Source organism: Podarcis gaigeae, assembly GCF_964106915.1.
Source record: "Podarcis gaigeae genome assembly, chromosome: 5".
Lineage (NCBI taxonomy): Eukaryota > Metazoa > Chordata > Lepidosauria > Squamata > Lacertidae > Podarcis > Podarcis gaigeae.
In genome coordinates, this window is record NC_139681.1 from 52,591,981 (window position 1) to 52,616,263 (window position 24,283).

Below are 24,283 nucleotides of genomic sequence, written 5' to 3' on the forward strand. Positions count from 1 at the left end.
ATCCCGTTGATCCCGACGGCACGGAAAATGTGCGCTGCTTGTATTTGAGGGACGTATTTCCGAGCGCACCTGCCAGGTTGGTGAGGGCGCGACGGAGTGAGGGCGGAACCGGAGGGTTATCCGTCCGGGTCCTACCAAGGTGCCCCGGGGAAGTGGCCGCGCGGAGCAAACGAGGGAGCAAGCGAGCGGAGGTGGCGCGCGGGGCATGGCTGGCGGGCGCCGTCTCGGGAGGACGCGGCGGAGCCTCTGGCTGGAGTGACCCTCGCCCTGCGCGGGTAAGGCGCCTTGTTCTGCCCCGGGCGGGAAGGGCGGCCGCGGAGCCACCCGACCCTCCTAGTTCTCTTTTGCCAAGGAATCCCAGAGGAAACCCTTTCAGCCTCCGGGGAGAGCAGGAGGGCGGGACGGAGGAGCGGCTGCGTCGCGACCTGCCTTCGCCCCGCTCTCCTGGCTCCCTTTCGACCCCTTCCTCCTCTCCTGCTTTGGCCATGAGGTTTCCGCCTCTTTGTTTCTGGGTCTTCGATTGCTGCCAGACAGGCAGGCAGGCACCCAACAGGTGGCGCTTTTCCTCCGCAAGAGGATGCGATGCCGTTTCACCTGTGGAACTGCTGCCTGTTGCGCAGCCGCTAAGAGACCGAAATGCCGAGAGGCCCTAGTTAGCGGGTGCAAGACCTGCTCCCTCTCTTCTCTGGCCGCTTATTTCAGGGATGCATTTAATTATTATCCGGTAATTTGGGTTCTATTAAAGAGTTCTCATGGAGAGACCAACGCAATGGCAACAAGCCCTGGAAATAAAAGCCTCTGGAGGTTTAAAGAAACCATCCAGTGGCTTTCTGAAGTAGGATTTCCTTTTTTAATTATTTGCAGAAAGTTTTATGTTTGTGCTCCTCCCATCAAATTGTTTGATCTGAAGGCAGCCCTGTTTAGGGAAGTTTTCAATGTTTGATGTTTTATTGTGTTTTTAATATTCGGTTGAGAGCCGCCCAGAGTCGCTGGGGAGGCCCGGCCAGATGGGTGAGGTCTAAGTAATAAATTCTCCTTCTCCTCCTCCTCCTTCTCTCCAGCATTTTACAGGCTTCTTTCCTACGCTGTGCAGTTCAGTGCTAGTAAGCTAGAATTTGTCACATTTCCCTTTATTTTGTGTTCCAGGCCCTAAGTAGCTTCTCCTTTAGTGTTTTCGTACTGCCAAGTGGAACGGTGAAATTGACTCTTGGAAGCCAAAAATTCTGCAGGCTTCTAAGGATGGACTCGATACTTGTACGAAATGACCAAGGCAAAGTAGATAGTCCTGAGGCCAAATGGAATGTGGGGGCAGACATAGTAGCAACAAGTTATGGTGACATTTCCCACAACAAGGTCCACAATAAGTATTTCCCAAATTTCTCATAGCTGTTCATATGTTGTCATGGAAAAACTGTAAGAACTACCTGCTCTGGGCAAACCTCACCCTCTCTGTTCTGGAAGCTGCACCTAAAGTTGAGTAACTCCCTGGAGTAGATTATGTGATTCAGATGTAACTGATGTAGAGTTGTGATAGTTTCTTGGTCTCTTCTGTTAACTGACTGGAAGTCGGCAATATCCTGTAACAAAATGCAACAATATATTTGCCAGTAGGCAATTGGGGCTTAAAAGAAGTTTAACTTTCACAATTTGTGTGCAAAGGCCACAAATAAATAAATCACTCAGTTAAGCAGTTTGGTTATTTATTTTATAACTTGTGCAAAAGAAATAATGTGTGTTCCATACATTGATTATATTTAATGACAGGCTGAATGTTGCCTCTGCTGTTTCTCCCTCATCTGTTATAATGCAAAATCACTTTAAATGTACAGGTGCCTGATGGACACCTTATTCTTTCATTGTACATTACCAAGAGGGAAACATAACTAGCTGAATGGACTGGAAGCAGTGGCTGAAATCCAAATAGCTGCTTAAGCACCTTCAAGGGGTGTGTGCTACCAAGTCTCCTTTTCTTTGAAAAGCTGAACTCACGGTCACATCACAAACTACCAGAGTCTCAAAATCCCTTTGAAGAAAGATAGCCCCATCGGACACATGATTCTAGTCTCACGTTTCTTGGAATCCTTGCCAAGAAGTACTGAGGATACAGCAAGATGAGTTCCTTATGCTTTCAAGAACAGGCTGAGATGAGTAACTCAAAAACAGGAAGATTGTTCTGTCTGCTTAGTGAAATAATTGCGCCTCATTTCCTTAAATAAATAGCTGTTTTTGTGTTTACCGGATGGGTCAGAATAGACAGGAGGGCTATTGTCTGGTTTGGTTTGCCCCACCCCACCCCCAACAGTTTGTGACTGTTCTTATTCCATAGATGAATCAGATTTCATGTTAAATGGTGCTTTTTCACAATCTGAGAGCTGGGCAATAAGCAGAAGAGGGAATGAAGGGCACAAGGACGAAGTCTGAAGGACACATGGCTCATTTTCAAGCCAATAAACTGTGGGTTATTGGTCTGACATTGTTATGTCTGAACTGGGCCTGTGTGAGAAGCAGTGCTACATTTGCCAAGCTGTTTTGGCTTCTAATCCGAATAATTTATCTTGGAAAGTATTGTTATTACTATTGTTTACTTTTTCTCCCTCTGTTTAGGTGTGTGGTAGAGGCAGCCTTTCCTTCAGACACTCATGCTGAAGAACTTCTACACCTGATGAGTCTACCAGATACTGCAAATGGCTTAACTCCAGCTACTTTCCACTTGCTATTTGGACATGTAACCATTGCTATAGAGATGAAAACATATGACAAGTGGAAACATATACCTGAAAGGAACCACCTGAAATAGGAATTCACATTGTTGCAAAATGGGAATGCTTTGTTCAGTTATCAGGTTTGAAAATCTCCATGAACTGAAAAGACTGTGCCACTGGGGCCCCATCATAGCTCTCAGTGTAATAGCAATATGTTCTGCCATGGCTATGATCGATGCTGTTCTGTGGTATTGGCCTTTGGATACAACAGGAGGAAGTATCAATTTCATCATGCTCATCAATTGGACTGTTATGATTCTCTACAATTACTTCAATGCCATGTTTATTGGGCCTGGATACGTTCCCTTTGGATGGAAACCAGTAAGCAAATGAGATATCTTTTTTTTAACCCATCACTTTTTTCTTTTTCTTTTTTGGTGATTACAGCTTCCTCCCCAAACCTACCAGATCCTAGCCTAGAACAGGATCTCTGGACCTAGTTTTATGATCTGTAGAATCAGGTCAAGATGGGAGCTGAATTTTCACAGAGCACAATAGGAAATTCACCGATAACTCAGTCACCATCTTGAGCAATGTTTGTTGAGTATGAAATCAGCACCACATATGTGAAGTCAAATTCAGTGATCACCTGGTGGCTTCTGGTGAGTAAAAATTGCCTCCAGGTGACAAGGTGTACTGACTGTGCATTAGCTGCCAGTCAGATTACTCTCTTCTAACGGGAACTTTCAAAATTTTCTTTCCTTGGAACAAGATGGTTTAGAAACACGTTCCGTTTCTGGTGGCTTCCTTGTAAATAAGTCCTGTTGACCAAAGCGGTACATACAGCCTAATTTAATGTGTATTTACTTACTAGGACTGCAAAGGAAGGGAGATGTTGGGGAAAACAACAACAGGACAAATGCCTAGGACAGAGACGGGAACCTTTGGCTCTCCAGATCCTACAGGACTACAGTACCCATCATTCACCCACCATTGGTCATGCTGCCCAGGACTGGTGGGAGATGGAGTCAAGCAACATCTGTAGGGCCACAGGCTTCCCACTGCTTGCTTCGGAATTGCAGTTTTATCTTCTGTAAATTTCTGGCGCCCCATAGCACAAGTGGAAATGTTAATACTTCTGGGGATTGGTGCTTAATTATGCAAATGAATATAATATACTGAATTCTCCTGCAAAGTTGGTAGTGCAGGGGGATTTTATGGGTGAAGGTTGAGATTGCCATCTCATGACTGCTCAACCCAGTTAGAGAGGAAGCTACACCCAGACAGAATAGCAAAAGAAAGTACAGACTGTATGTTAGAGACTTGCTCCTTATTTGCCTTCTTTTTTCTGTTTTTGAGGAAAACTCTCAGGACTGCATGTATCTACAGTACTGTAAAATATGCCAGTCTTACAAGGCTCCCCGCTCTCATCACTGCCGAAAGTGTAACAGGTACAACTGCTTATGTTTGTATATTGTTCAAGTGCTCGGTTAATAATCAAATAATACCCAGATCTGCTAAAAATGGGGTTGGAAGTGGCCACTAATTAAGCTTTAGCAATTGGGAGTAGGAAGGACTGGCTGGTGGTGTGTTTGTTGAACAGGACTATTAAACTTGGATTGCTTCTTAGGTGTGTGATGAAGATGGACCATCACTGTCCCTGGATCAATAACTGCTGTGGGTTTCAGAATCATGCCTCCTTCACTCTCTTTCTTCTGCTAGCCCCTCTTGGATGTATCCATGCTGCTTTCATTTTTGTCATGACCATGTACACTCAGCTTTATAACAGGGTAAGAAAAAGCTCTTGACATCTACAGAATTGAGTTAATTAACGTCTGGAAATATAGGTGCTCCATCCCTCTTTAACCCTACCGTGTTTTACATCTGCAGATATAACAGGTGTCATTTGTCGTGTGATCAAATGCATGCCATCCTGGCACCGATACTGCTGCTGTCTCTTTGTAAACATGTGACCTTTGCTTTGTCCCATGTCTAGACTGTGTCCTCTTTATTATTTTTTTCTGACCACAAGTTGGCTTTTCTGCTTATCTGCAAAGAATCTCACAGGCACAGCTTAATACTGAGAATGTTTTAAAGCAATTAAGAAATTAAGCTTGAGTAGAAAAGGAGAGGGACGCAGGTGGCGCTGTGGGTTAAAGCCTCAGCGCCTAGGACTTGCCGATCGAAAGGTTGGCGGTTCGAATCCCTGCGGCGGGGTGCGCTCCCGCTGCTCGGTCCCAGCGCCTGCCAACCTAGCAGTTCGAAAGCACCTCCGGGTGCAAGTAGATAAATAGGGACCGCTTACCAGCGGGAAGGTAAACGGCGTTTCCGTGTGCGGCTCTGGCTCGCCAGAGCAGCGATGTCACGCTGGCCACGTGACCCGGAAGTGTCTCCGGACAGCGCTGGCCCCCGGCCTCTTAAGTGAGATGGGCGCACAACCCCAGAGTCTGTCAAGACTGGCCCGTACGGGCAGGGGTACCTTTACCTTTACCTAGAAAAGGAGAGCAAACCAAAGCAGTATTAATAAGAGAGACTTAGTAATGTAATCAATGCATTCAAAAGTTCTTTCCGAGTTTGGGAGATCAGATTCCCCCAGTGGTACTTAGCACAAAATAGTGTGTATGCCATCTGTGCAAGCTTTTTTAAAATGGGGACCGCACCAAATATGTTCTTCAGGCAAGACGTAATTTCTGAGATGCTCAACTTGCTTAGGCGTGTAGTAAAATTTCTCTCTGAGTTTTGAGGCACTGCCAAAATACTGTCATGCAGAGGAAAGATTCCTGCTGTTTGCTTCTTCAGTCAGCAGTTTGCCTGAATTGCTGTTCTTGGTTTCCTTTCATAGGTATCCTTTGGCTGGAGTTCTGTCAAGATTGATATGAGTGCCGCCAGAAGAGACCCCCGCCCAATCATCCCATTTGGGTTGTCTGCATTTGCTGCCTCTTTATTTGCTTTGGGGCTGGCATTGGGAACAACTATAGCTGTTGGTATGTTGTTTGTTATCCAGGTGAGTCTGATGGTTTTTCTTACAAAATGGCTAAAACCTCTGAGATTTCAGTAGGACACCAACCCATGATGTGGGGAGGAGGGGGAGACCTGATTCTTTAAGCCTTGTTATATTGCAAATCATTGTGTCTTCTGGGTCATCTTTTGGTGCTGAGATGAGCTCCTTTGAAGGTGCACCATCATTGCCAATCAGCTGATCAAGGCGGACAGCACTCGTTCAGCTTGCTCGCTGTTAGCACTCATCAGCTGATAGGCTTCATCAGTGCACTTGGGAATTCCGGAGGGGCAGCTAAGTAGTGCAGCCCATCCCAGTCGCATCATTACAATCCCCACAAGTGTTGGGCAGGTCAGAGTGGTTTGGGGAAAACAGTCACATGCCTGATTCAGACCCCTCCTGGGCCTAGTTAGACCCACGTGATAGAGGTTCCCCACCATGGCTATAGAGGTGAACAATTCAGAGAGTAGTCTTAACTGGTTGAGCTTTTAGAAAGTTGCTTTTAATTTATGACTATTCTGATGATGAAACATTGCATCCTTAAGATCAAGCAGGGGTGGAAGACTCAACTTGTGGTTCCACCATGATTTACTTGGTAGGCCCCACATCTGGAATAATCTCACCTGAGTTGTTTGTCTGTCTCCCTCATTGATGGCTTTCAGATGTCACCTGACAATATTTTTATTTGCACAGGTTTTTGTAATCTGATAACAGAATGTTTACTCCTCAGAAGCTATGTAGGTATGGCAAATCACTATAGCCCAAATACCTACATATATGGCAATGTTACATTATACATACTGTTATATTCCTTGTGTTATTTTGATGTACATCACTCTGAACTTTTTTGAAGAAAGAGCGATCTAGAGATATCCCACATAAATGAAGGAATATAATTCATAAAAATGTTTCTCTGTAGGGTCCTGAATGCAGACCCTGTTAAGTGATTTTGGTTTGATACACTTCTGCGGATAAATCTCTCTCTCCTTTTCTTTTTCAGTTACAGATAGGTAGCCGTGTTGGTCTGCCATAGTCAAAACAAAAAAAAAATTTAAAAAAAAAATTCTGAAAATTCTGGAAAAAAAAGATACAAAAATTGGTATCTGAAGAAGTGTGCATGCACACGAAAGCTCATACCAAGAACTGACTTAGTTGGTCTTTAAGGTGCTACTGGAAGGAATTTTTTTCTTTTCTTTTTCAGTTGAAAGTCATTTTAAGAAACAAAACTTCAATAGAATCATGGATTGAAGAAAAGGTAGGATTTCGTTCTGATGCATTTTAAAAATATATTTTGCATTAGAGCTGCTCATTCAGCTGAGAAACACCCCCCCCCCTTTTTACATTGAATGGAGGGGAAGGCTTTGCAGATGCTTCCCTCCATAAAGATCCATAAAGACAAGGCTACTTCTTCCACTGAATTGATGAGTGTTCCCCACACTTAAGCAACACTGTATATGTGTTGTGTATCCAGACAATAAAGGGAGCAGCAGCTCCAGAAACTGGAAATAGTCATTTAATACTCACTGTGACTGTATCACTAGAGGTCAGTATAATATAAAGAATTTACTGCTTACTTGTATTAGATAATATTTGTTCAAGATGTACAAATGTGAAACATTTGTAGTTTACAAAAGCAACTCAAGTTAGTAAAACCAAAGTTAGTGTGATACTGACAGTTTTGAAATGGAAATTTTCTTATTATTACGTCTTTTAAAAATGCACATTTTTGATACTTCACATAAAATTCCACAGCCATCTCTCTGGACGAAAGTTGATTCATTTAATCTCTACGTCAGTATATAAAGAACCTCAACCTATAATAATAATCTATTTTTGGTCTTAAAAATACAAAGTCTTAAAAAGCTTATTTGCCTAGATATTTATATATCATACCTCCTTACCTCTGGTTCTTAAATCCGCCAGACTCTTACCTTAGGACCCTGCAAATTGTAGCGATGCTTCTGACTCCTCATAGGTTCATTTTGCCGAGTACAGGAGTATCAAACCACATGTTACTGGTCTATAATTTACATCATCCCAGACTACTGGCATGATATTTGAGGCTGTAAGAGTTCACAATATGTGGAAGGCTATCCATGTCCTGGGATGTAATTTTGAGTACTGGGTTTCTCTTTTTTTCCTCCACCTGACAAGTACACTGGGTGCTAGCTCCTTTTAATTCTATTTCTGGTCACTGTCCATTTCATTTGGAGTTGCGCATGATTTCTTCTGAGGCAAAAGAGCCACCATTCACTCTGCCCTGCTTCTTATGTATTAAAGTACATACAATCCCTAGACTGTGCCTACAACTAGCTTTAGGATTTTATTGTTGCATTGTACTTGCAGGCCAAAGACCGCATCCAATATTACCAAACAAGAGAGACCTTTATTTTTCCGTATGACCTGGGAAGCAAGTGGAACAATTTCAAGCAAGTGTTCACATGGTCTGGAAACCCAGAGGGCGATGGCTTGGAGTGGCTCACAAAGGAAGGCTGCCATCAGTACAGTTTGACTGTAAGCTACTATTCTTCACCTCCTCCCCCCACTATGAGATTAACTTAATTATAGTGAAAGCTGAGAAATTGTACTCCTGTCTATCTGTCTATTTCCCCAAAGACACTCAAAGCAGATAACAGTAATAACAACAGAAAAATTGAAAATGTAATCCCTAAAGAAAACCCCACATGCCTCAGTATACATTCAGAGCAGGAAGTTAACAATATCCAACCCATTTAATGATTCCAGCAAAAATACCACAGAACTGGGCCAGTCTTAATTCTCCTATACGTTTTCTTTTGCAGATAGAGCAACTGAAACAAAAAGCAGACAAGCGAGTGAGAAGTGTAAGTATGTCTGCACTGCTGGTGTTTTAGCATATTGCACTGAAATCTGCCTGGGCTGAATTAATTTATTAATATAATTTATTTTTTAAAATGTAAGATAATAGGATTTTGAAGTTAATTTTGGGGGGAAGCATTTCTGCTAGGCATGTGATAGTCTCATTACAGAATAAAGCATAAGTGTATAGTGTATAGCAGGGGTAACTAACTCATAGACGTACCAGCCCCCCAAAAGTTTTTTGTGGCCCCCAAGTCTCCCACAATTAATCTTTTTTTTTAGTTGACTACTCCTGTGGGCCACCAGAAGTCTGAGCTCATGTCTCATTTTCAGCATGGATAAGGCACTTTGTAGTTAGCAAGTAGCATCAAGAAATGCATTTTTAACAGAATCTGACAAAACCTTCAGGTGCGGTACCAAGCAATAGAAGACTACAGTGGTGCCTGTTGCCCTCTTACAAAAGGCTTGAGGACGTTCATCACGACTCCATGCACTGAAGAACCAAGAATTTCGCTTCGCAAAGGGGATCAGATTTTAGCCACCAGAGGCTTGAAGTTAGTACTTATTTTGTTATTCAAAGTTCCATTGAAAGATAATCCTGGGGCGAACAGTTTTACCAATTTATTTATTTATTATCTTTCAGACACTGGATGTATGGAGACAAAATTGACTCGGCAACTGATGGTAATTTTGCATTGGTGTGCATTACACTTTTTAAACCACAGTGTTTCATTTCAATCTTACAATTGAATCCAAAACTGATTTCCCAAATTCATTACTTTTCAATGCTTCCAAACACAAAAAGTGTGAAACGGAACCAGGCCCTGGTCGGAGAAATAGGTGTGGGGGGGTCTGATACAATTAGATAAATTAAACATTTATCTAAACATGAGGCTTTCATGTTCTTGAGTTCTAAGGGTAAGGCCTTCCGAAGATAACCTAAGAGTAGCTTGCAAACAGCAGGCAAAACCTGCAGAAAAGGAGAATCAGATTGACACAGCATCTACTAGTGACCCAAACAAGAGCAATGTGCTCACCATCCATCTGCTGACACTTACCATATCTAGGCTAGATTTCAGCAGAATATTAACTGCTTGTCCATAAACTGACAAGTGTGTTATTTTGGTTAGAGATTGCTGGACCTCTGTGATTTAGAGAACAGCCAACATCACCTGGAGAGTACCCCATTTGGCTCCCCCTGTTCTGCAATGATTTGGGGAGATAGGGAAGTAAAGATGTCTGGGAAATGCTATGTTTTATGGCTAATTTCTGCTGTTTTCTCTCACTGCTAGATGGCAACAGAATCAGAGGCTGGTTTCCAAGGAGGTGCGTAGAGAAATGCCTGTATGATTCTGAAACAGATCAGCCATTGGACAAGGAGAAGAAAACAAGATAACCCTTTCCCTGCCTTGCTTTTGGAAATGGAAAGGTTCCTTTTGGACCACTGTCCTTTTACTTGAAATGTTCAGTACATTGTTCAGTTCATAAATCTATAGCAAAGTGTTTTCGTATGTGTGAGTGCTCACAAGGATGGCTCCCCTAGTGCCATAATCTTAAGTACTTTTTGCCATTTATAAAATGGAGAAAGCCATTCCATTAATGCCTTTTGATATTAAAACTTTGCAGGACAGAACATTTGACCTGTTTTCCTTTGTATTTAATTTTAGTACTGCTCACTTAAAAGTATCTTGTTTTATATTACATTCCATTGGCCTTTCACCCGCCACCTTGGACGCTGGGAAAAACATTTGGTTTAGTGAACGTCAATGCTGGTAAAAGATTTGATACCTAGGATTGTTTTAAATTTTGAAATCATGTGCATTTTCCCCCCAGAATCACACACACATGTATTATGTATGTATTATTATTCTATGGTGCATAGTGGCAGGTGAGCTTACTGCTAAATTGCTGGAGAATTTTTGCAGTAAATTTTTGTAGTAAAGAGAAAGTTGTATATTTGTCGTGAGCCTAAAGACACAATACCACATAGCATGTGTAGTACCTTCATTAAGTTATTCCTGTTTGCACTGATGGCTGAATGACGTGAAAATTGACTTTAATAGGTTGTATGTTGATGAGAATTAACTAACAATGGGTCATTTGTTCATCTATGTTAAAGCAGGTAGTCTTAACTCAGGACCTCCTTTTCTTCTCTTTCCTATGCCAAATCCTCTGGTTGTCTGAACTTCTTTCTCATAGGCCACGGGTGTTAATTTTTTTCATGAAATTTGTTAGCTGCCCCTCAGCATAGGACAGGTTACAGTTAAAATACAGTAATCAAAGCAATAAAATGCATGGAGAAACAGCAACGCCAATAAAAGCCAACTGAACAACAATGACAGCCATTTTTATAAGATGTTGTAATGTTTGGACAACTAAACTATTCTCTGGTGTCAAAAAGACAAAGTTTATACTAGTGGCGCTTCTCTTGGGGGGGGGGGCATTCTAAGCACAGGGTGCAACAACTGAAAAGGCTCTCAGTGCCCCTTCTAACATCAGATAGTGGGAGAAACAGGAGGACCTCCAGTGAAAGTTGTAAAGTCCCATCAGATTCACATGGGTGTATCTACACACATATCAAAAACATTCTGAAAAACCTTTAAAAAAAAGTTTTCAAAAATACATTGAATTTTCCATAAGGCTCACCATCTCCATCTAGTGTCACATTGTGTATTGCACTTAAAACACACTTAAAACTTTTTCTTTGCAGCCATGGTAGAAGGTGGTCCTGCAAGCAGCCAAATTCTGAGAGCCAAAGACAACACCCAGCACTTTTCTGTAATATTCACATTCTGGAATATTAGCCTTGTTTCGCCATCCTAGGCTTCATCAGTAGAAGAGGTTCATATGTAATATATTACAGGATAGTGGATCTTACGGCATAGTAGTGGTTGCAGTCATGCTATAAGATCCACTACTGATGAAGCCTAGGTTGGCGAAACAAGGCTAATATTCCAGAAATCATTGTCTTAGACTCTGTGAAAGGATTCTGTGGAACTGTAAGAACCCTTCATGTGGATTATTGGACTCTTTGAACAGACAGGTGGAATAGATACTTTTACGTGTATGGACCTTATGCATGAACTGACTAGAGAATGAACTTGTCTACTGGATCTTCTGCTTTTTTCGTTGAACCTTATGAGACTTCCGTTGAAATCTACAATTCGATACAATGAATAGTATACCTTATTTATTCAAAAGGTTGGATTTTATGGCAACCCCCCTGCAAATTAAATATCCTACCCAGATCACCCACTAACTAATATTACCCAACCAAAAATTGAGACACCTGAATAGCAGATTTCTCATTGCCCATTTCTCATTTCATACTTGTAGAATTTCTAGATGCTGCTGGACTAAATTTGGTGGACATCGGTTCAGGTTCTGAAAGCCCTGCTTAGTCATGTAGTCTAAGCATGTAGAATCATGATAGCTGCTAGTTGTACAGGTGTAGACACTAGTTTTCTCAGTTTTGCTTTGGTCTTCAGGTTAAATGAGCGATTTAATGCAACGACCACCTATCACATATTTAGAAACCAGGATTTCTATGAAGTCTGAAAACTAGAACCAAACTCTCGATACAAGAGAAGTCAGATAGTTGTGGGTTTCTATAAAGACTGGATTACGACTGTAGCAAATCCTTTGTGCTCAACGCTAGGCAAAAGGAAATGCAGCATCTACTGTACCAAGAAGAAAACCCACTAAGAGATAATGAAGCAGCCCTACTGATGGCGAAGAGGATCAATGATACTTCAAAGAATATAGACAAATAGCTCTGATTTGGTGGGAAAGAGGTGCTTTGATAGGAAAAGTTGCAAAGCATCCCTGACAGATCTCGCCTCTATATCCTCCGGCCCCCATTTGTATGCTGTGTTTAATGCCTGTATTTCTCCTCACCCCAGGCTACTGTTACTAGTCTATGCTGCAACAGATCAAAGGTGCTCTAGTTACTCATCTACAGTCCTGTCCCTGAAACCATCTTTGAGCACTTTGCTTTTGGAGTTGCAGAGAGCGCTGGAGCACTTGTAACCAGTAAGAGCCAAGGTCAGATTAATAAATATGCGCCTTGACATTAAGGGCAACTTAAATCTGTACAGGAAATGAGACACTAGTCTTGGTAATCCAAGATGTCCCCCTCCCTAAAAAAAACCCCAAACCCTTAAATTTTGAATAGATTTTATAAATGCTTAAGGGAAGTATCCTTCCACGTATTGAGAAATGGATATTTACCTTCATGGAATTCAGAGTACAAGATGTACTAAGTCAAAAGACACAAATTTCAGAAAGTGCTATCAGTTTATTTTTCACATACATTTTCAGCCAGCAGGAATAGTTTGCGCCTTAGCGGAATTTGGATACCCAGACTTTAAAAAATAGGCATTAAGTACATTCATTGCCAATGAGGCATTTGAGCACCCACCACAGAAGGATGGCATTCATGGCTTTTTCTCCAAAAGCATATACAAAGCTAGAGTAAATGACTGTACAAATCAAGACTATATTACATGGGGCAGAGCCTTTCAGTACGATTAGATTAAGTTAGTGTTTAAGCATACTAGTCCTATACAATCTCATTATGGCCGTTAGAATCATCAATAGTTTTAAGAGACGTCTTAAATACTATCCCATACTATCTTCCACATACGGCAACTATCATCGTTCTTCCCATTACATTTAGATTTATACAAATCACAAGGGACAACAGTAGCCACTGAGGCAGAAAGGCAGCTTTGCTCTGAATACAAGTCTGGCATGTTCCATTTGAACAACGTAGTATATTACACAAGATTCACCACAACGAGTTGCTACCTTAGCCAAACACGTTTTTCTTGGAAGAGGAAAGGACCCTTAGTTGATTCAGGTCCTTCATTTTTCAGCTGTTTAGGGCCTACCAAGTGCTTTCACAGTTCACTGTAAATACAATTAGCTGAGGCTCCCCGCCCCCTAACTACATATTAGCAGCATAGATAGCATCAATTTGACTTCTGAAGAATTTGGATACTTCTGCTCTCTTTGCCTTCAGTGTTGGGGTCAACAGTCCATTTTCAACTGTGAGCATCTCGGGATGGAGGTAGAGATCTTTCACCTGGTTGTGGAGACAATATTTTTGTCATAATAGTGCCTTATGCATTTGTCTGAGGTGGACAGTTTGCCTTATACTAAGGTTCCCTCTTTACCTTTGAGAAGAAGCTATACTCTCAAGCCCTTGGGATCGAGGAGGTCTATAGTATTTCCTCAAACAGGCCCCCACCCCTATTTTCTTTTTGTATCAAAAGAGCTAGTTGTTGACAGCCACCATTTCACAACACACCAAGTGCCCCTTTGCTTAGGAGCCAAGTGCTATAACCATTTGTTACAGTATGGAGCATATCATGCAGATTTCTGGTGTGATAATTCTTGGTTGTTGGATGCCTGCCCCACATCAATAGAGGCATTGCAGCAGATCTCTGGACTTGTCAGAGATCAAGGTTTGAGATAGAAATCTGAACTACATGTCCTAGGATGACAAGATACCTTTGAAACCTCTTGGAAGTCCAGAGATTTATTTATTTATAATTTTCACTTTTACAAATTTCCACATTTACAGAAGTCCGGAGATTTAAGACCAACTTATTCCTCCAGTATCTCTGACACACTCAATTCCTTTTGTAAAGGGATAAGGGCAGAGCACTATGGAAACATTATGGTGCTGATTTAAATCTTCTTATAAGCCGTTTTATGCATTCAAGCTTCTTTCCAACACAAACGGAGTATGCAGAAACCCGTCTCTCTACTTCTGGAGATCTGCGTTAAGAGTTCATTCTCTTTGAAGCCACTGAACAGCAATAGCCTTGAACAAACTGCATACTCACTTGTTCAAATGACTTGAGGCCAGCTTCTTTCCCCAACCTGATTATGTCTGACAGGATAGCTTTTTTCACCACCTAGAAGCAGAAAATATATTGGTAGGATTTAAACCAGCGGGTTTGAAAAACTTCTAAGTTTATCTTAATGCCTGTAGAGACCAAGACTACATAAATGAAAACCCATTTCAGACCTGGAAACGATGCAAGTAGTCCCATAATATCTTAACAGATTTATGTTTACCAGTAACTAACCTATATATGGTAGCAACAAGGTGAAGAACAGAGACTTCCAGAAGCAGGTTACTGATGTAAGTCACCCCTCTATCCCAGTCAGCATGATTGTGGAAAATTTTTAGCCAATGGTTTTCCCTTTCTACGAATCTTAACTTTATGGAATGAATTCACATTTGTTCTGCAGGAGTATTTTTCAGGAGTCAAATCTCACATTGTGCTAGAAAGTGTTTCTTGGAATTTTAATGAGTTCAGTTCTGTGCATTCAGGCTAAGGAAGGCACTAGATTTTAGAAATCTGAGAAAAATGTATAGACCTCAAACACACATTCTTTCCCACCCACAGCTGCCCAATCCGCTGGTTGTTAAAGCCTGACACCATAAAGCAGTTTAATTCTTCAGGAATTTGTGTGGCTTGGTGGTGGAGTGGGAAGACACCCTCACAGAGCCATGCACTTAGCAAGTATTGTGAGCAAAAAATAGAAACAAGGACTATTGCCATAAAAGCCTTTTAAAAAACCTCAAAGGGAGAGGTTATATGCAAATTAAATACTGCACTCACACAAAATTCACTTCCAGGATTGCTGTCTATTTCTTAACACGCAGTTGTTCACACCTCAGCAAATGTGTGCGTTAAGCTTGAACATGGGGAGTTTTACTAACACAACTTTCTAATCAAACAGCATACTCAAGATACATACGAAGTTAACATGCAAGTTCAGACATGAAAATGCTGCTAAAGTAAAAACTTTCACTGCAGTGACAAGTAATTATAATAATTGCCTGCTCCTCTCGCTTAACCCACTATACCAGCCTTGGTTGCCAACACACAATTTAGAATAACTGTTCTAATCGCATATCTAATTTCCTCCCATCTTGATTTAAAAGCTACCTTGCTTAAATCTAGTTTAGTAGGCTGTATTGTAGGATTGGGTATACATTAATAATTTTAGCAGGAAGCAGCTATTTACAAGCTTATGTGCTATGGCACAAAAGACTCATATATCACCTCATGCAAAACTGCATATCCAAACACTAAGTGAGAGTCAAGAAGCAAACTGGCTCTTTTATTATCGAACTCTGAAATCCAGTTTACAATCAGACAATTTCCCCTTCAAGTTCACCGAATGAACTCTTATCTTCAGTAACTTGGATCTTCACAAAGTGAGAGAAAGGCACTTACTGTATTTTTGCAGAGTTCCTCAAACGAACCTTTAACTCCCAACTTTGCTGCAAACTCTGGAAGAGTCTCTGGATCAGGAACCACCACACTCACCAAGAATGACTGTAGGAAGAATGAACATTCAAACTCCAGAAAAAAATGGGTGTGTTGCATGTACTCGTTCCCAAAGATTTCCACTTGAGCATATTGAGTTCCCTTGGATCTTTGGGCCAAAGGGCCAACATGTCGTGTCATACTATAAAGAAGTCAGCTTTTATGATCATGCAATCCATTAGGTCTTCATTGTGTCCCCGCAAGTCACCCATCTCAGCAGCAGTGTGTGTCTTGACCATTCTGATTGAACTGTCTGGCCCTAGAAACCAGTTAGCACAGTGGCTGAAGATACAGCTCTGAACAGGGCACACTTACCTGTAGGCTATCTCCATGCACAAAGACCTGTGCTACAGGAGCACTTCTGAGGTAGATGTTTTCAATCTTTTCAGGTGCAATATATTCTCCCTGAGCTAGCTTGAAGATGTTCTTTTTTCTGTCAATTATCTTCAATGCACCACTCTGCAAAAAGTACAAAAACAAGTTTGGAGACAGGAATAGAAATCTATATCCCACATTTTCCTCCAAAGAACTCAAAGTTGTGTACATGGTTTTCCCACTCTTTATTTAATCTCCACAACAACCCTGTGAGGTAGGTTAGGCTGAGAGGCAGCGATTCACCCAGCAAGCTTCATGGCAGAGTGGCGATTTGGACTCTGGTCTCCCAGCTCCTAGTCCCACAACTCTAACCACTACACCACACTGGCCTAAAATTCCCAGAGTGGTTTAATGATCATTCTTTCTTCACAGGGAACTCTGGGAATTGCAGCTATGTGAGGGGAATTGGGATCTCCTAACAACTTTTGGCCCCCTTAACAAACCACTGCTCCCAGAATTCTTTGTGGAAAACCATGACTGCTTAAAGTGATATCATAGGGTTTAAAATGCATTATGTAAATGTAGGCCAAGTAGGTGCCATATTCAGTAATTCAATCTTTGAATGGTGCATTCATAACAAACCGAACAGTAGCTTTTGGGAGAGCTCTTAGTGCCTCATCTCTCCTAATCCACAGTGCACTATATGCAAGAAAGCATGCCCTCTGGCTGTATTATCCACCACCAATTTCACAACTTGTAGTAGAATGCACACTTTGGGGTGAATTAATTTATCTTGCTATTTGAAGGATACATGGGGAATGCTTACTGCTGCAACATACCGAGAGTCACTGTGAAGTTTATTTTATATTATACTTCCGATTTGTGTTTAGGTGCCAAGCTTTGCAGGAATAGCTTCCTTATCTTTGCAGGGGAATAATTACTGCAAATCTCATTTTAAACACTTTCAAGTATCCTTTCTAGGAGTCATTTTCTACAGCCAGAAGCAGAAAAGCTTGGAGACCAAAATGGAGGCCACTTCTAGATAATCTGTTTTATTGAGAATTCATCACCTGGTACCTCACCTGGTACCTCAGGTTAATAACTTAATTCATTCTGGAGGTCCGTTCTTAACCTGAAACTGTTCTTAACCTGAGGTACCACTTTAGCTAATGGGGCCTGCTGCGCCACCGCCACGCAATTTCTGTTCTCATCCTGAAGCAAAATTCTTAACTCGCGGTGCTATTTCTGGGTTAGCGGAGTCTGTAACCTGAAGCGTCTGTAACCTGAAGCATCTGTAACCCAAGGTACCACTGTATGTTTGTGGGGAGGTTATAGGATGTCATGTCAAGCAATTGTTATCTCACATTCAAGCATATTTTAGTCCACAATTTCATTTTGTTGGAAGTGGGTTAGTTGCATCAGAATTCCAAATGGTGCAACCTGGAATTAGCCAGCATACTGTTCTGTGCAAAGTAGTCAGCAAGCTGCCTCAGTGACCACCAACTTACCGGCATCCATTTCCCAATGTCCCCAGTATGAAGCCACCCATCTCGGTCAATAGCTTCATCAGTTTTCTCAGGATCCTTCAAGTAACCCTTGAATACATTTGGCCCCTTAATGCAAATCTATAGAAGGCACACAAAAATAGGTGTTAGACCCCATCTATTTTAAACTTCAGCTCACAGAATGCTACATCACAAAAAGGAGCTTACCTCCCCTTCACCGTTAGATGCAAGGTAGTTCATTTCAGCAACATCGTCAAGTTTTACAATGTTGCAAGCTAGGGGGGGTCCAACGTGACCTAAAGAAGAACACCCAGGCAGAAAATTTAGGTTTTTTTCCTCGGTACAATCCTCTCTTCTTTACCTGTCTTGGCAGCTGTTTAAAATCGCCAAAATTCCACGGAGGTGCATACGAAGAAGGGCAAAAAGTGGCTGTTGTTGTATCAACCCATTCCTCATTGCTACCACTTACATATTGAAGTAACTGTTAACTTCCATAATCGCCTTTTATAGCCTAAACAGTTATAAAATTCTCTCCCACCTCCACAGCAGAAAAGCAAGCTCTGAATAATCAGATTAGAAGTTGTCTTAAGTCTAAATCATCTTGCCAGTATAGCCCATTCTGCTAGTAAATGAAAGGATGTCATATTTAAATGCAGGAGAAGCAAAAAACCTGTTGCCCTCCCCCCCCCCCCATATTTATGTGATCAGTTACATAGAAAGAAGAAAGCAGCCGGATGAACTGCAAAGCAGCCAGAGAAGCCAATGGAAAGCTCCCATCTCCCCCTGGCCCACACAAACACAGAAAATACATCTCATCCAATACTAGCTTGCCCATCAAAAGATGTTTCTTTAACTCATGCTGACCATCTATTATACACAACTATAAGCCAACTGAAGCCCAAGTCATAGTCTTCAGCCACACTCGGAATTTTAAGAAAGCATACCAGTCGTCCAGTCTCCTGGCAATGAAAATGTGCATCCACCTGTGCACTCTGTTTGGCCATATGCTTCAAAGATCTGTTTTGGAAGACAAATGTTTAATTAGATGGCACCCAGTTGCAGTTTTGATGGGTTTGTTTTGTGAAAACGTGGAGTCTACATGAACAATTCAATGAACAAGGCAAGTTCTGTCATGACAGAGATCCACTGAGGTCGGTTGTACTTCCTAGGGGCGTTGCTCAGAAGTGGAGCCTATAGGACTGGATTATTTGTGAAGTGTTTCCATAATTCCTCCCCCCCCCCCCGTTTAAATACTTAAATGAAATTCATAGATAACATACACAATATACAAAGATGAAAACAATCATGTACTAATAATCTTATATATGTTTACAAAAATTAAATGTAAATTAAATTTATGCAATCTCTTTTTTCCTATCTTTTTGCTGACATAGAATATATTTCCTATCATTTCCCGATGCATATAACCTTTCTGGTGATGAAGGTAAAGGTAAAGGTAAAGGTAAAGGGACCCCTGACAGTTAAGTCCAGTCGCAAACGACTCTGGGGTTGCGCTTTACAGGCCGAGGGAGCCGGCGTTTGTCCGCAGACAGTTTTTCTGGGTCATGTGGCCAGCATGACTAAGCCGCTTCTGGTGCAACAGAACACTGAAACCAGAGCAGTGTACGGAAATGCCGTTTACCTTCCTGCTGGAGAGATACCTATTTATCTACTTGCTCTGCGTGCTTTCAAACTGCTATGTTGGCAGGAGCTGGGACCGAACAGCAGGAGCTCACTCCCCTGCGGGGCCTTGAACTGCCAACTTTCCGATTGGCAAGTCCAAGCGGCACAGTGGTTTAAACCACAGTGCCACCTGCGACTCCCTATCATTTCCCGATGCATATAACCTTTCTGGTGATGAATGTACTTATTACCTTACCCTTTCTGTACTTTAATACTTTCTTACAACAATTACGTAGTACCTTTTTGCTTGTTTCTTATTCTATAGATCTCTTTCATATCCCATTTTTGAATCAATGATTGTCTTGTATTACCTCTTAGTCTGTTAGTCAATTGCACCTTTTCCACATATTCCAGTAATTTGCACTACCAATCTGATAAGGCTGGAACTTTTTCCAAAGTGCTTCCATAATTTTGCCTACAAAATATACACTCACTATTAAAATCAAAATTATGGAAATTATGGAAGAGTTTCCATAATTTTGATTTTAATAGTGAGTGCATAATTTGTAGGCAAACAAATTGTTCCATATTGAAGTGTTAATGTGCTTGTTATTTTTCGACTTGTTTTCATGTATTCTCTAATTTTCTGTATATTGCCTTCTTTGTTATTTTTATTCCATGGTTGCCCTTCTGTGGCACTGAAATATTTGATAAAGAGCAGGTTACCACAAAATTTGCTCAGTCCACAACTACATTCATGGCTGAGCTTCCAATATCGGTTCATCGCCCAGCCAACAGCAGGAGTTTTCATTTATCAGTTGCCACAGCAATGCCACTAACAGAACCTTCAAACTAACTCATTTGCTTCCTTGGGGTGGGGTGGAGAAAGCCATGGGGGCTTTGCCCTTACCTGACACCCAAAGGCTGCTCGGAGGAACGTTAGGACAGGTGAAGATATGGGGGCAGCCCCAGTGACTACGATTCGCACCTTCCCACCCAAGATTTCCTGTGGAGAAGGGAAGAAAAGAATGTAACCACAGGCATCCCGGCGAAGGGTATTGTGGCATTGGTTCTGAAGTCTAAAAAGGGGAGCACGTACCTGAACTTTATTGAAGACTAGCTTGTCCCAGATGCTGGTGTTTCGGATAATGCCTTGCTTCACTTCAGCATGCTTCCTGGCGACAGCAACTTTGAGCAATAACTGCTTGAGGTTTGTTTGGGCACCACTTTGAATCTGCAAGAAATCAAGGCACTGTAATACTAAAGGGGATGTGGACATCCAGTGACTCCAGAGCTAACCTCTTCATTTCTGGTGACCCCATTTCTCTGCCCTTCCCAAACATCCAGCCATTCTGCCCCCTAACCTTAAGGTGGATTTTAAAGCCATGATGGGACATGGGAGAGTTTAGGAGAAAGCCCTGCGGCATTTTGGGGTGAGCTTACCATTTCTGGTTTCAGGATTTAGTGGCGTGGGAACTTGGGAAGGTACAAGGTCTAATCGAACTATTCTATGGAAAAGTTAAATAGAAGCATAATATACCCAGTTGCAATTACTTAACAGGATTCAAGTGGAGGCAGCTTTATATTAGGTACAATGTTTACCTTGTCATAGATCCTGTTGAGCAGTCTTGGCACCACTGGGAAGATAGTTGGCTTCAAAGTTTTCATGTCATCAGTTAGAAATCTAATATCTCCTTGGAAGAACCCCACTTTTGCTCCATTGCTGTACATTACGGTCTAAAAAGTAACCATGGAAGACCCTGAATATACTGCAAAAGGTACTAGGATGGAGACCCCACTCCTAATCTGCCAGTTGAACCTCTGCCCATTAAAACATCTAGATGTCAGCAGTCTCCGTTTATTGATCTTTGTGAACACTGGGCATTTATTTAATTAAAAGCTTAATTAAATAAAAACTTTTTCAGAATATAAAAACGGATTGCTGTAAACTGTGTTCCTCAAGCTAAATTTGAGAGGTGTTTCCATGTGTGTACTCACACACACTCCACATCTCAAGATCTTGCTTGCAACATTTATCATGATATACAAGCACACCTTGTTGTCACATTAAGCAGGAAAGACCACAATCCTTTTGCCAGACAGGTTGCTTACAGAGCCAGCCAGTGGCTAAGCCACTCATGTGCCACTGTTTAACCTTTTGAAGAGACCCAAGAAGCACCACACAGTTGCTCCCAGTGGCAAGAAGAACTTAGAAAGGGGTTTTACCTGCACTACTCTCTCAAACATGTGAGCTAGAGGAAGGTATGACAGCGATACATCCGATGGCACACAAGGACTTGTCATCTGTAAGAAAAGAAGCAGGCAGTGTCACAACGATGCTCCAGCTCTACAAACATGCAAAAATGTAGAGTTTGATTGTCAGCGGCCTGACCAACCGAAATAGTCAGCTTGGCCTATGCATATGGTCACTTACTTCTATAGTCTTCATGAACGCAGCAGCATTGGCAACAATACTTTCATGTGTTAGCATGGCTCCTTTAGGGTTTCCTACACACATAAAAACAAACAAATTTGTAGCTCAAACCAGGAATTTAAGAGCTGAACTACACACTGTTTCAGGCAACCTGAACACCATGAAACAAGAACACTCCTTTCTTCATTATTATTATTATTATTATTATTATTATTATTATTATTATTATTTTAAAGTATGGACTAAGTGTGAACTCAAAGCAGCTTTAAAAAAAGACAACTTCATGGTTTAAAAATCATAAAATGCAGAATAAAAATCTACCCCTATAGACTTCATTTTGAGGCAGGCATGCTATACTGCTAACCAGGCCAGTTTTAGCTATTACAGATAGCATGCAATCTTTCTGTCAGAATAAGAGGTATAGAGTCAAATGCCCCCTGAATTTCTGCATCAAATAACCATTTTTGAAGGCTCAGTGGGAAATCTTCAAAATGATGTTAAGTGCTACTTCTCTTTCCCTGCTTCCCTCCCAAATTGTGTGGCAGTCTTATTCTATGAAGAGCTGTCAACAGCTTTACCTCAATATCATCAGTTTCAATAGGATTTGTGTCTCTTCCTCCCTATAAAAGTATCAAGGGACACAGAAATTGATCGTTGCCCCCCTCTCCACATTCCTTGAGAAGAGTCCAAATTTCACCCTGTGAAACTGAAGTTCCCATTCAGGCAGCATGAAGCAATAAAAAGAAAACCCAACAGGAGCTCTTTGCATACTAAAACACATCAGGAACATATTATATGACATAAATACAAGGATTTGTATGAAAACCCCTCAAATGCTTCTGGCATGAGTGGTTATGGCTGCAGCTTTTTTTGTTTGTTTGTTTCAGTAATTGGATGGGCTCCATTATCTCCAACATTTGAGGAGAGTCTTAAAATCTAAAAACAGGATTAGCGTTTGTCCCTTTTGTCACAAAAGATGCTGCCTATTGGTGTTCTACCAAGTTATTTACCTGTTGTTCCACTGGTGAAACAGACTATGGCAAGATCCTCTGGCTTGGGAAGCTGAAATAAGATAACAATTGAGTGCAAAATGGGTTCAAGCTTTTAAAATCACACATGGTAGTAAATAGACCTCATTGGTTGAGTAGAATAGAGGATGAGTACTTACAACTGGTCTGCTGAAGTTGTGTTTTCCTAGCATCTGTAGGAAAACAAGCAAGAGCAATTAAGCAGTGTCACTAAGAATGGGGCAGTTGTGGTGGACAACTATTACAGGGTAGCTCAAGAAGTAGATGTTCTGAAGTGGTTTGGGGGGGGGGAGTATGAAGTGATGGTCTGGATGTAAATTGAGATTAATCTAGATAGACAAGAGCCATTTGTAGCATTTATGATTGCATAAAGAAATCCCAACAACAGCTATGCAGCTATAGCACTTTACATATTAAGACAAGGCTTGAGAATGGGCAGAGGGAGAGAGAGAGCATGTATTTAGCTGAAAATTCATCTTTTAATTCCCTCAAGATGCAGGTGTGTGTGTCTGTGTTAAAAAAAAACAAATCTGCACACACACACACACACACAAACACACATCTCCCACCTTTTGTCTGTCCTAAGACCCCAGGACACAGAACAATCAATTTAAGTTATGAATAATTCCACTGTTTTTTCTGTTTAAGTTTGGTGACTGGTTTTTCAAGGTTTACAAAAATGTATTTAGAGAAAGAAAAAAGAATTCTACTCTGGAATGCTGTGCAATGTATGGGCATAATAGATTATAGGCACTGCTATTTACTGATACACCCTTATAGCAGTTTTTTTTTAAAAAAAAATGGCACAGAAGAGGCCAAGAATAGAAGGATCAGCATGAGTATTAAGGATAAAAAATTGAAAGAGGACTGGAGACCACACTGGAAGTTGTGCAAGGCCAGAATCACTGGTGAAACTGAAATATGAATATTGTGGCAAAGATAACCTGCCCCACACATACACTGCTGTCCAGCCAAGCCACAGTCCCAACAATTGTCAATGACCAAGTTTGCGTGGCACATTTAACCAAGGATGGGGAGCCTTTTGCATCCCAAGGACCACAGACAAACGTAGGTAGCATATGAAATGTGGAATCTCACCTAGTTTATTCACTCACACACATACCTCTCAACCCAAGCAAGCAGGAAGTGTTGTTGGAGTTAAAGGACACATTCAATCCAGGCAAAAATATTCAAGGAGAATGCAAAGCAAGACTGTTATAGGGTGTGGCTAAGGACAGTTCTAAGAAGAGTCCTGAGGACTGGTTGGAAAGGTCTGGATGGCCATATCTGGCCCCTGTGCCTGAGGTTTCCCATCACTGCATTGAACCATAGTTTATTTTGTACTATTGTTTAATATAAACAAGCAGCACGTTGGTGCGCGCTACTCAGAGTCCCCGGTGTGCTTCTCCCCCTTTAGCCTTTGGCATGCTGGGGAACAAACCAACCAAAGGTTCATTTCATATTATTTGCCTACCAGCACTCATGGTT

At 41.5% G+C, this 24,283-nt stretch overlaps 2 protein-coding genes across 4 annotated transcripts in view; one reads left to right on the top strand and one right to left on the bottom strand.

Moving 5' to 3' along the window:
* Positions 1-109: 109 nt before the first annotated feature.
* Positions 110-10,874, top strand: ZDHHC6 (zDHHC palmitoyltransferase 6). Its single transcript, XM_083741460.1, has 11 exons — positions 110-275; positions 2,605-3,083; positions 4,062-4,153; positions 4,333-4,492; positions 5,545-5,706; positions 6,902-6,955; positions 8,047-8,214; positions 8,502-8,543; positions 8,947-9,092; positions 9,182-9,222; positions 9,831-10,874. The coding sequence occupies exons 2-11, from the start codon at positions 2,817-2,819 to the stop codon at positions 9,932-9,934; spliced, it is 1,236 nt and encodes a 411-aa protein (XP_083597586.1). The 5' UTR covers positions 110-275; positions 2,605-2,816; the 3' UTR covers positions 9,935-10,874.
* Positions 10,875-12,815: 1,941 nt separating this feature from the next.
* ACSL5 (acyl-CoA synthetase long chain family member 5) overlaps positions 12,816-24,283 on the bottom strand; it is a 29,524-nt gene continuing 18,056 nt past the window's right edge. For all 3 annotated transcript variants that reach the window (XM_083741286.1, XM_083741285.1, XM_083741284.1), the window contains exons 8-21: positions 22,936-22,968; positions 22,778-22,829; positions 21,768-21,841; positions 21,560-21,637; positions 20,936-21,070; positions 20,433-20,567; positions 20,244-20,339; positions 18,655-18,727; positions 17,918-18,006; positions 17,714-17,830; positions 16,206-16,349; positions 15,798-15,899; positions 14,391-14,462; positions 12,816-13,624 (exon numbers count right to left, since the gene is read on the bottom strand). In XM_083741286.1, the coding sequence (XP_083597412.1) occupies positions 13,487-13,624; positions 14,391-14,462; positions 15,798-15,899; positions 16,206-16,349; positions 17,714-17,830; positions 17,918-18,006; positions 18,655-18,727; positions 20,244-20,339; positions 20,433-20,567; positions 20,936-21,070; positions 21,560-21,637; positions 21,768-21,841; positions 22,778-22,829; positions 22,936-22,968 (1,338 nt within the window). In that variant the 3' untranslated portion in view covers positions 12,816-13,486. The remainder of the gene's footprint in view (positions 13,625-14,390; positions 14,463-15,797; positions 15,900-16,205; positions 16,350-17,713; positions 17,831-17,917; positions 18,007-18,654; positions 18,728-20,243; positions 20,340-20,432; positions 20,568-20,935; positions 21,071-21,559; positions 21,638-21,767; positions 21,842-22,777; positions 22,830-22,935; positions 22,969-24,283) is intronic.